This window comes from Pomacea canaliculata, linkage group LG3, assembly GCF_003073045.1.
Source record: "Pomacea canaliculata isolate SZHN2017 linkage group LG3, ASM307304v1, whole genome shotgun sequence".
Taxonomy (NCBI): Eukaryota; Metazoa; Mollusca; class Gastropoda; order Architaenioglossa; family Ampullariidae; genus Pomacea; species Pomacea canaliculata.
The window spans coordinates 23,407,994-23,420,665 of NC_037592.1; the positions used below are offsets into that span (position 1 = coordinate 23,407,994).

Consider the following 12,672-nt stretch of genomic DNA (forward strand, 5'->3'; position numbering starts at 1 on the left):
GAGGTCGTGTGGGTGTATATATGGGAGTGAGTTCAGAGAGGTACTGAGGACAAGAGTAAGTCAAAGTGGAAACTTTGTAGGCTATATGGTCCACAACTGTACAGTGAAGAGAGCGAATGTTTACATCTAGATGGTTTGCAGATGAGGCGAGCAGCATTATTCTGGATCCTTTGAAGTCTGCCAGGAAGATACTAAGGAATTCTAGCTAAAAGAAAATTACAATAGTACATTCTCGACAGCACAAAGGCACAGATTAGAGGTTTAGTTGCATCAGTGGTGAGATAATGATGATAATATGCTACGAAATTTAAGATAAGCTTTTCTGCAGACATGAAAAATATGCTGATGAAAAGTTAAACTCTGATTGAGAATGACACCCAAGCTGCAGACAAAGATGGAGAAAGAAATAGCTGAATTGTTTATAGACAAGGAAAGAAAGATGACTCAGAAAATTCTTTGGACAAATAAGTAGCAGTTCAGTCCTGTCATCATTCAGTTGCAATCTGTTTTGGAGCATCCATCTATGCATTCCTGTATCCGTGTCAGTAGTCCAGAGAGTTCAGTAAGTGGAGCTGACTGATAAAGCTGTGTATCATCAGCATAACTCACATGTGACATGGCGTGGCATAACATAACATCATCAGAAAGAAGGAGGGTGGTATATAACATAAAACGTATTGGACCCAATACAGAGCAGAACAGAAGCACAATTCACACACACAATCTCGATTCGGTCCATGATTGAAACCAGGACAAAGCAGTATCATGAATACCAAAAGAGTGCTGAAGTCTGTGAAATATAGAATGATTATAGTATCAAATGCAGCTGACGAGTCTAACAACTCCAGAAATGACACTTTGTCATCATCAGCACTGAGGAGTAGACCATTTACAACTTTTATAAGTGCAGATTCTGTACCATGGCCTTTTCTATATGCTGACTGGAAGGGATTAAGTAAATGATTTCCATTTGCTTTGGCAAAAGATGATTCTTAAATATGTCTGTTCGAAATATGTGCATGCTAGAAAGTCTGCCAAAGTTACAGCTTTTAGCAATGCTTATATATGTAGTATGGAACATGGCATGCATGCACAGAGGGAAAGGAAACAGGTACAGACTTGGCGGTGGGGAGGGGTTCAATTAGTGACAGGATGGAGGTGCAAGGATGTTTGGGAGAGAAGTGAGGTGTAAAGGTCGAAAAAAGAGGGCAGGAGGACAGAACGTGAGGGGACAGTGCAGAGGTGAGAGCTACGACTCATCAAGAGCACAAGTGTGTGATGTGGATGTTTTGCCTTAGCCCAAACTATCGACTGGCATTAAAGTGAAAGGACTTGAAACCCATGAGTGTTGTGTTTGTTCTTGTGGTGAGATTGGGAAAGCAGCCCGGTCTACCCTGTTACACTAATATGTGATTATCTACGATGATTATAAAACTTAATTGTTTTGAATACAAGATCAAAGTGTTACTGTGCAGTAGTGATGCAACTGGCAGACTTTGGTAAGTTACAGTAAGACGAGAACAGGATTTTATTCTGATCTCAACATTGGTGTTCTTGTTTCAGAAGTGAAGTCTGAGAAGGTGGAAAAAGCTGAAAAAGATGAGCAGTACATGACCTCCAAGGAGTGGCTAACGATATATGGTTTAGAGGCCTTGAAACTTGGACTGTATGATGTATTAGCAGGAGTGGCCTTCAAACACCTGGATGGAGTAGTAGAAATTTTGGAGAAGCCACCTCAAATCCAGACTAATGCTGTGAGTACAGCTTGATTATAAAGGTTGAAATATTGAAGTCTGCAAGGGATAAAAAAAGTGTGTGTGAGTGCTCATGCACAGGCACCTATATGCACAATTTTGTATTAACCCTATATACTATCATTAAAATATAATATTTCCAGTTCCTCCTCAAAATCTCAAAAAGTTTGGTCTTCCATCTTTTCTCCAGTATCATCTCTTTTACCCCTACTCCTGGTTCAGCCCAAATCCCACCATTCTACAACCTCAAAACCTAGTCCAAACCTAACCTTGGACCCCACCCCAAGCACTAAAACTAACCTAAACATTAACGCTATCCTCTTCCCTTCTTGAAAACACGTATACACACATAGCTAGGCATAAGTGTTTATCTATGTATATGTTTAGTCTGTATTATGAAAATGTTTGACAAAAGCTAAACACAAGACACAGTTGTACATGGAAGGATCTGCACTCTGTTTAAACTATGTGTAAGACAATTCAACATTTTTGTTGTTATTATTATTATCTATATCATACGTGGATTCAGGTTGGCCATGAAAAGCTCATCAATGCCCAGTATTGTGAACGTTTTCCTGTGGTGCGGTGGAAGGACGGTCGTGTGGTGCATGTACAGGTCACGCCAGAAGTGCACAGGAATTACGAGCAGCGTATGCAAGTTGCTCTTAACAAAATACAGCAACGGTCAGTATATGCTTATCATCATTCATCTGGCATCAAATGATGACCTTTTTTTTTTTGCTAAGATTTCTTGCTGTTTAAAGCCATTCTTTTTTGTCTTTGGGTGCTGTCCACACCTTATAAATGCTATCTGAATGTATCATTTTTTTTTTTACTCACGTTCTCCTCAAAAGCAGATGATTGACCAAGTTATGTATATGCAATGCCAGTCATAGTAACTCTACAGGTTAGAGTTTTTATGGACACATTGACACCCAATCAGATATCAGCACTTATAAATGGTGCATTGTTGTCTTCAATAGAAACTTACTGTGTCAGGAAAAAAGTGCTTCTTTGTGACTCGTATGTACATCCCATGCTTTTTTTTACAAAGGTGGATATTCTTCTTTGTGTACTGATGCTTACTAGTTCACCAGCTTTGTCCCTATAATCATCAATAATGATGTCCATACAGTGTTGACTGGCTGAAGCATGGCAGCCGTGCCTTATTTGGAACAGTGGTAGAGGAAGAGATTTATATCCTTATTGACACATCAGCTTCAATGCAGCATCACATTCAATTTGTGAAAGAGAGGCTGTTTGTCCTCATGCAGGCAAGCATTAGTTTTAATTATATGTCATTTGAAACTCTTCAATGCTTTCACTTTCGTGCTGTCTTTCTGTATATGTGGTATGCCTATCCAAACATTTTTCTGGCTTTTTCTTTTTTATTGGCACTCTTTTACAAGAAAGTCCATATTGTATTTTTGCAATGAAAAACATGATACAAAATGTCATTATTCATCAATAAAATCTCATTGAAACACATTAATTTATGTTATTCGATCTTAATAAATTCTTGATTTTTTTGTTTTTTGTTTTTCACAGGAACAAATTCGTCACAAATCAAGATTCAATATCATTGCCTTTAACACCAAAGTTAGTTGTTGGCGTGACCGACTGGTTGATGTTAATGAGCGGTCACTGCAGTCTGCGTGGACATGGATTCAGGGCTTGACATGCTGGGGGTCAACTAATACTTATTCTGCAGTCCAGACTGCCCTCGCTGATATTTGCACTCAGGCTATCTACCTTCTCACCGATGGACGCCCAGATCAGGTAAAATTCAGTATTGTAATAGTTCTTATCTGCTTCACTGAATTTATGGAATATTAATTAAGCAATTAATGATTTGCATTTAGTTTTGCTGTGTATTTTTCAGAGTTGACAGCATCGAACATTTGTTGAAGCTTAAACTACTGAGCTTTACTGATTTATTTTGAAAATTCAAGTAAATAAACAATCTAGAAACAAATATTTCAAATCTATTGTGTGCAGCCGCCAAAGTCAATCATTGCGCAGTGCAAATGCAGAAAAAAGTACCAATCCACACAATCTCCTTCAACTGTGATGACACCGAAGCAAACCAGTTTCTTTATGACCTGGCTCAAGCCACTGAAGGGCGATACCACTATTTCTCAGAAAAAGGCAGTTCTGACGACCAGCCTAAGGCATGGGAGGTAAAAGTATGACAGGATAGTAAAATTACGTGTTTGGAACAGGAAGATCGAGGAATAGCATTCAAAATCAACAGATCTGTAATATGGAAAGGGTGTAGCACAATCATTGGTGCTAACTTCTGTCATTTTGAAAAACACTCTCAATATCCTTTTGATTGCAGCCTAATGCAATAACTTCCAAGCTTTTGTAGCAACCAAAAAAGTCAATATCATCATCATTTAGGTGAATGATTTATGTCAGAAGGTTAAATTGGTTTCATTTTATTGACAGAGCCAGGATATTGCACTGCTGAAAGATGAAATACAGCGTGGCATTGAATGGATGGACCAGCTTGCAGAGCTCAGGGACCAGTGTACTCTACTTAGTTGGCATCGGGAGATTGATGACCTGAAGAAGTGCAGCAAGTATGATATGATTGAAGAAATAAAGAGTGAGAACTCTAATTAAGATAACAAAAGACATGTCATTAATCAGATTAATATTGTAACGGGGTATTCTACCACACGGCACACACTATATAGCGTTCACTCTGAAAATAACGCTCGAACCCGTATGTAGCCGCGTAGGTCGTTAGAACATTTTTCCAGGACGTGCATAGGATATTAGTTCGTGCATATTGCGGTGACCGCTTGCTGGCCGCCGAAACGTATAATATATAGCTATGAGGCGTATGAGCACAGACTTGGTCAGCTGGGCTGCTAGTTGGCGATGACTCGATCGTCGCGTCTCTCTCTCTTCGTTGTTGTTTAGTAGGAAAGGGCTTCCACTATGTCACAGTGTCCCGAGACGAGATCTGAGCCGCTCACTGTAGTGGTGACAAGCGAGTGTTTTAACCACTACACTACACAGCGACCCGTCTCTCTTCAACCTCTCGTCCTCCCTTTGCTGTGCTACTGTGTCCACCAAGGGCAAGGGGTTGGGGTGAGGTGTTAGGGCTGCATGGTACGTGCTGCCCCTTCGCTACGGTTTCCTCCTCCCCCCAATCAGCGCTACCTGTCGATCCGCGCTACCGACCAATCGGACGTCAGCTGGCACCTTAGCCATCCTCTACCACAATATCAATTCAGATGCTTGCATAATTTTTCAGTTGCTGAGTGAAAGTTTCATTTTGAAAAACTTTACTTAAAGGAGTGATTCTGCTGCATCAGAGATTAAATTTTCCTTGATAGAACAGAAGAGAGTAATTCTTTTAAATTGCTGTTTTGTAGAGGTCATTTGCTGCCAGAGCAAGGAAAAGCATCAGCTATCCCTGCAATGGAGCCCCGTGAGATTTTTCGCCCCAATTCACCCCTTCGACCTGCTTCTGCTCCTCTTCAGTCTTCTCGCCACATCCCAACACCACCACTCCGGCCATCTTCTTCCACAGGACATCATCCACAGCGCTCTCCAAGGAGACCTCATTCTGCTAGATCATTAAATCGAAGCCGAAAGCTAGTTGCATGTGAGATGGAGCTCTATTTTCAACAATTTAGATCAAACATCAAGACAATTTTTGGAGGATGAAGGGTGTGATTTAAATCAGGAAGTGTTTTAGTTACATACTTGACTAAGTATATATATATTGTGTTTTTTTAATACTTTTAAAATTCTGTTTGAGACAGTCTCCATTTGCCTTGACTCATGTGCTGTTCCTGTCATTTTTAGTAGGGAACACAAACATCCAATACCTTTGATCTTGATCACTAAATTTGTTTTTAAAAATACTATTTTTTATACTAATTTTTTGACATAAAAATGAAAGGATTTAACCAGTGACTAAAGATATATATATTGCGGCCCCACGCTTTACTGGGGCGATTAGGAACAAGAAGAAGTAAAGATACATATAACTACCTCTGTTCTTTACATCTATTCATTTTACCACTGAAGAATGACTCCAAACCAGTCTCATAAAAGAGTAATATATGTATATATCATGTGGAATGCCTGTGCAGTTAGTGCTAACACAGAAAAACTTTATAATCATGCACCTCACATACTTAAAATACACAATCCAACAAAATGTCCTTTAGTCTGTAGTTTACTGGCAAATGTTTAGAGCACAAAAGACAAGCTAATGGAAAAGGAGATGCTTTACATATGGGTTGTTTGACCAAGTCATCATTGTACAAATGAAAGATCTTGTACATAGGTCTAACAATGTCACATATTGGATTGTCTTGATATTCCATTTGTCCAGAGACTGACATATATATATATACCAAGGTAGTACATGTGACAAACAGGATGTATCCATAGGATAACTTGAAGAAAAGCCTATGGATAGATGCTTCAGGCAAGAAGCTAAAGAGCTTGTGAACCATTTCTTTGTAATTCTCCTCAACTGGACACTGTAGAATAAGTGACAGAATAACAGATTGTTCATTCAAAATAAACCAATTTTCTCTCATCTTTAGCATACATTCTCCAGTAAATGAATTAGAAAGATGTAACAGGTAACTATAGCAACAGTACATAAAGTAATGAGTTTTAATTTGTATTCACTTTGGAAACTTTAAGTAATGAAAAAAAGGCTGTAATGATTTTACATCTTGACAGTGTAGTGCCTGTAAACTGTTTCTCCATCAAAGGTATCGTACTTCAAAATACTGTTCCACAGGTCATACCCGTACAAGCCTTTTCAGAACAATGAGCTCAAGTGGTCGATTTTCTCCTAGTGGATGGCTACTTCCAGAAACTTCCCAGTTGTTTGAGCGACAGGCATGTCATCAGCAATCCTTGGCAAAAAGTAAGCATATTTATAGCATTTAAAAAAAAATTTTGCATGGTTTTTTTTTCTCCTGTTCTTGCACTTGTCATGCTATTATTTTCTGATTTTTTTTTTCAATTGTTAACTTTTTTTAATCAATGTCGGATATTTATTGCAGTAAGAATAGTGAACCCACAAATCCCATAATTCCTCACAGCTAAGGATTTTTTTTTCTAACACATTGGTGGTTTTATTAAATTTTTATCTGCAGAAAATTTTTCTCCTTGAAGATCTTTATTACTTTTATAAGTTTTCCCCTTTTTTCCTTAATAAAAAAGTTCTCAATTATAAAAGATCATAGATTATGAGTAACACTTTAGTTTACTTCAAACCATAATATATAGACTCTTCTTTTTACATGTGTACAGTAAGTGCTGTAAATAATGTTATGTATAACTAATATCACCTTGAACACAATTATTTTGCCTTCACAGACCTTGTGTGTACTATTTGCAATGCATTTTTTCTGGGTTTTTTACTTCTGTAAAGAAAAAGGAATGGTTTGCTTCCAGCTTTGTGGTAAACAATTGCTTTGTGTTTGTTTAATTATCCTCATGCAAGTTCTTGGTTGCCTTTGCAGTGTTGGAAGATCTTGAGTTATCTCCACACATTTTGACAACAGAACTTAGTATGGTATTCTTGTAAGATTTTTAAGTTAAAATATGTAGTTGTATTTATTACCTAAAAATGTGTTTCTACGTATTCTAAGACTTTCTTCTGAAAACCTAAAAACTAAAAGTTTTATTTTTGGCAATATATATCAGCATGGTGGTCTTTTGGGGCAGTATTTTCAGGCTGCTTACACAATTATATATTCTTATTACTTTTGCTGTTTGATTTGTTCTCTCACCTCTGTGTGGTTTAGTATCATATGTTTTCTTTATGCTTGGCTTTGTTTTGATGGTGGAAGGTGTCACTGTGAGTTCATTGAAAATTTTTTTTTTTTCAGGCATTCTTTACTAGTTTTTCTACAGTTTGGTAGTTTAATTAACTGATCAATTTTTTGCATGCCTGCTGCTATTTATATATTTTTTATAACCTCAGCGAGGCACATCCAGAATACATTCAACTTGATGATTTACCTGTTCAAACTAGAAAAATTTGAAATAAATGTGTGTGATTAAAAAAAAAAGAACATAAACAAGTTTAAATTTCAATTTACTACTGAATGTCAGTTCCATCTTAACATTGTCTGCAGGTAGTGAAAATTACTCATGTGTTGTCTTTAGTGACAGTAAATGATGTGCCAGTGATACAGTAGGACTTGCATGGGTTATGCTGATCATTTTGCCCTGAGTCTGTGATCAGTGTCAAAATACTGTGAAAATAAGATACAAGAAGTACAAGCTCCAGTGTCAAAGCAGGTTGAACAGGATGTAGCCTTAAGCAGACGTTGGACATGATCACTTGATAAGACATACCAAAGTCAACATATGTAGCAAAATATGACTTTTGACTTCACAATCCCCACACTATACTCAGCTCTCCCAGGATGCTTCTTTAAGGGGTTTCAAGTGGCTACTCACCTTACCACGAGTAAAATATCTCTCAAACATTCCTCAGCATGTTGAAGTATTTTAATGGAATCAGTGTGCTTTAGAAGTCTCATAAACTGAAATCCACTTTACCTTCTTTTCTAAATTCTTAGAGAATAATCTCATAGTCAACATGTTTTCTTGTGGGGTTGTTAATACAAAATTCTAGAGCATACATATAAACATTTTGGAGATTGTTATGACCATTATTAGTCAAATGACAGCTGTTTACATTACGAAGAATTAAAAAATCATAAACATTCCTTCTGGACACATCCTTGAGTAAATTGCAATTCAACTATACTTTAATGTTCATTATACCTGGTTTACAACGTTCGGAGGCATGGAGGTTTGTTTTTCTTTTTGTTTGTTTTGCAGTGTACATTAATATCACGTATCCAAGTAATTGTAAAAGCTTTCTGTATCAATTGAATAATATCTCAAAAACTGTTGCAGCATATAATACTTCTTTCAACTGTATGTTTAAAAGTTCTTTTTATGTTTTTGTTAAGGAAAAATAATCAAACTATATTAATTTAAATCCTAAACTATAATTCTCTGCGGATGTAAAATTAAGTATTATTAGCTTTTTCTTTCAAGTGTTCTCTTTTTTTCAAGCCAATCCTTAAAGGTACCGTTTTTGAAAAGACATCAGACTGCCTACATCTATTAAAAGTTCAAATGAACACAGAAAAATGGAATTGTACTTTGATGATGATGATGATAACAATAATAATAATATAAGAAGAAGATCATATTTTTGTATTACAGATTTAAATTATTGTTTATATTTTGGAATATTCCTCCATTTAAAGGACACATAATTTAGTTTTGAGAGGCTATTGAAAACTGTGGCTATTAAACTTAGTAAATTTTGCAGTTAAGACACAGACATATATAGAACATACATTCATGGTTATGGTGATATTATATAGCAAAACAGTCAACCAGTTTTTAGGAGATGGATATGTAATGGGATTGGTAGCTCAAGCCTTAATTGTACAACTGATAACTTTTTAAATGAAGATGAAACAACTATTTATACATCCACAAACACTGGAATACTAGGCTTAAAAACAGAATATCTAAGGGTTATTTGAGAGTATTGAAACCTAACAAATTTGACATTCTGTGCTCTTGCTCTCAGATTATTTATAATATCAGGTTGCAAAACTGGTCATGTCTGCACATGCCTGCATGCATGTTTGAGCTCGCGTGCACACACACATGTACTTTCTCTCTCTATATATATATCTTTTACATATATAAGTACAATGCACATGCATACAGATACACATGTACACTTATAACAATGAACACATAAAAACCCATCATATCAATATGGCCAACACGACTTGCATACAACCAAAATGAGATGGTGAATGAAATGGAATGTATATTTAACAATCAGATAATAACTTATGGCATGTGAGAGATTTTCTTCATCCCAAATTGACTGACATTCTTTTGGTACCCCTTAGAGTCCACACACAAGGAAAGACAACAGAAGGTGAGGAGGAACAAACTTGCCCAGTAAGTAATATTTTTACATCTACCTCACCTTGCATCTTCATGTATTACAATATTATAATATATCCATTTCACTCATTGATGGATGAATCGACTCAGTTTGAGCTGTAGCTGTGTATATGTTTGCATCTGTGGGTGCAAACTTTATAAGCAGAGTTAATATTGTCCTGCTCACAATGTTTGGAAAATTATTCAACAGTGCATCATCCTGCAAACATATTCTGAGTGTAACAGTGAGGAGGGAGCTGAATGTCTTTTGGTTAGAGCAATGGTATCAAAGAGGTGCACTTTATCTGTTCTATACTACAGTGAGATATGGTAGTTCCCACAAGCTGACCTAGCTGTGAAGTGGGTGCCTGACTATAAAGGGTTGTGGAAAAGTAAGGCAGCCAGGGAAAGGAGACAGGCAACACCCTCGTAAATTGCCGCCCCCAAAATAAGGGAAGGCTTGAACAACTCACTCCTTTAACCCTAATGTCATGGGACTATTTTACCTTTAATAAGGAGAAGCTAGTATTAGAATGTATTTCCATGTACATGATTTTGAAATAAGAATTATTTAGAGGGTATTAAAGTTCTTTAGGGCTGACAGTATTTTCAGGATTTCTTGTCTAATTTTAGGAAGCTGATTGCCTAGTGGTTAGAGCTGTGGCATATGCAGCATCTGAAACCTAAATAAAGTTGCACAAACTAGCTGCTTCAGAACCAGTGTGACTCAAAGTACTTCCCCCCAGTTAACCCTAATGTGAAATAACTGACTCCTTAAAGGGTTGAGGAAGGCAAGGTAGCCATGGAGAGGATATGGGTGCTGTGAAAATTTAAGCTGGCCCCAGGATAAGGGGGTATGTAACACCTCTCTCCTTAATGACTGCAAATTTTCTGAATTACCTTTACCTTTAGCTTTTTTTCACCATTTTATGTTATGTGTAATGTGCATAACCATCATGTCAGGTTATACTTGTTTTATCTATCACGCAATGTTTTTGCTGCATCTTATGATTCAACTTATTGTCTTAGGTCCAAAGAAATGTCTTGCAAGGAGTGGTTGAAAAAGCATGGCTTGGTGGCACAGCGTTTGACTATTTTAGATGCTTTGGCTCCAACACTTATACGGCATCGTGCCAAGTATATCCCCATCTTGGACAAGCATGTTGTGGCCAGGGTGTTTGATGAGGTCAGCAGAAAAATACAGTGAATTATCTGTTTCTCCTTAGCTAAGAATAACTTGAATGTAAGGAGATTTACTGAGGTAGTAATGTGTGGGTGTTTATGTGTAGGTAATGATAAATGATTTTAAAAAAACATTTGTGACATTTACAGATTTTGCCCATTGCACATGTGTCTGGTCGGAAGAGCAATCAAGTCACATTGGTCAATCCAAATGCTGTCAATTTAGAAGAGTATGAAGAAAGGTTGGAGAGGGCTTTGGACATGTATCGGCAGTGAGTGCCTTTTAATGGGCTTAATGGTTTATATACAATTCATAATCTATGGCTCTGGGGGATACTTCTCAGTGATGATCCTTAGATTGCTTTATCTTATATAAGAACATTTAAAATTCTTCATTGTTATCAAGTGCATTTCATGGTGACAAACTACTAAAATATTTTCCTGATATTTACTTCTGTAAAGACTAAATATTTTACACTATATCCATTGGGTCAGGTCCATAATAAATTCAAGAGATTAAAGGTCATTATAATTTGCAGGTACCTGAATAAAATGGTTTGGGATGCCTTGCCAGAGACTGCCAAAAAGGAGTAAGTTTCTGCTTGGAGTATACATTCTTTTTTTGCAAAAGATTAAATCAAGTCTTAGCAGTTATTTTTTCTGTCTGACTGTACTATCTGTGATTTAGATGGTTTGACCTTTCTATTGGACCTTACAACAAAGGATGTGTGGCATTTTCAGGTGTCATCACAGTGATTGCATTTTCCTGTCATCAGTTTTGCTTGCAGTCGTTGCAGACACTTGAATGTGCTCTGAGATCTCCTCACCTCCATGCTTAGTATTATTCAATTCAGCACAGATAAGCCTGACCTAGATGTCATATATATATATTTGGAAGACATCATTTATTAGAGTTTCTCACAGAATCTTATGTAGGTAGCTGCTTTTACTTTTTTTCAGATTGTCCAATAATACATGCTCAATTTTGCTCACATAATTGACACTCACATGCATATTCAAGAGTTCTCATACCTGTATACTTATGCTTCTCTTCCCCTACTAACACCCATAGGCACACATATGAAGCCTCGATCTCCTCTTCACTTTCTCACACACCTTACTGTCTTAGCTCACTCACTCTCACCTGTGTAGTACGTACTATGCTTTAACCCATTCTTGTTTACAAATAATACAAGTTTTATTAAGATTCAGATGAACTTATATTGATAACAATCTCATTTTTACAATTTGCAAGGATAATATCAGTTACCTTGTATGTAACCTGGTGATAAGAGGCATGGAGTGCCTGGCTACATGTTGAAAGCCTATGCTATTTGGACATTCTTATTGTTCTCATGATGATATTATTGAAATGTTGTATTTATGGATGAAAGCTGTTAATGAGGACAAAAGTTATCCTGCTGATTTATTGGCATGCAGATTTGGAGATGAAGGTCCAGTGTCATTTGATGATCACCGTGGAAGACTCCTTCAAATTTTAAATGAAGAAGGCTGGCCTGTGACAGAAAAGGATATTGTTTGCCTGGAACGTGAAATTGAGAAAGGAATGCGATTTTTACAGCAGTCAAAAGATCTACGACAAGCAGCTGCAGATGTCACTTCCAATGTAAAATCCAGCCCACGAGGAAGAAAACATTCACCCATGAATGATGGGTCACAAATAGAAGAGGTCAGTCTTGCATGATCTTGTTTGTGTGGCCAAATGATGATGACAATGATTATTGCTGAGATA

At 36.9% G+C, this 12,672-nt stretch overlaps 1 protein-coding gene across 1 annotated transcript in view; it reads left to right on the top strand.

The window, feature by feature from the left end:
- LOC112560625 (von Willebrand factor A domain-containing protein 3B-like) overlaps positions 1-12,672 on the top strand; it is a 36,172-nt gene that overhangs the window by 9,031 nt on the left and 14,469 nt on the right. The window contains 15 exon segments of the mRNA XM_025232568.1: positions 1,564-1,754; positions 2,284-2,438; positions 2,890-3,028; positions 3,303-3,533; positions 3,753-3,774; positions 3,777-3,934; positions 4,206-4,339; positions 5,144-5,376; positions 6,535-6,663; positions 7,265-7,312; positions 9,701-9,752; positions 10,767-10,923; positions 11,070-11,191; positions 11,459-11,509; positions 12,360-12,609. Coding sequence (XP_025088353.1) covers positions 1,564-1,754; positions 2,284-2,438; positions 2,890-3,028; positions 3,303-3,533; positions 3,753-3,774; positions 3,777-3,934; positions 4,206-4,339; positions 5,144-5,376; positions 6,535-6,663; positions 7,265-7,312; positions 9,701-9,752; positions 10,767-10,923; positions 11,070-11,191; positions 11,459-11,509; positions 12,360-12,609 — 2,072 coding nt within the window.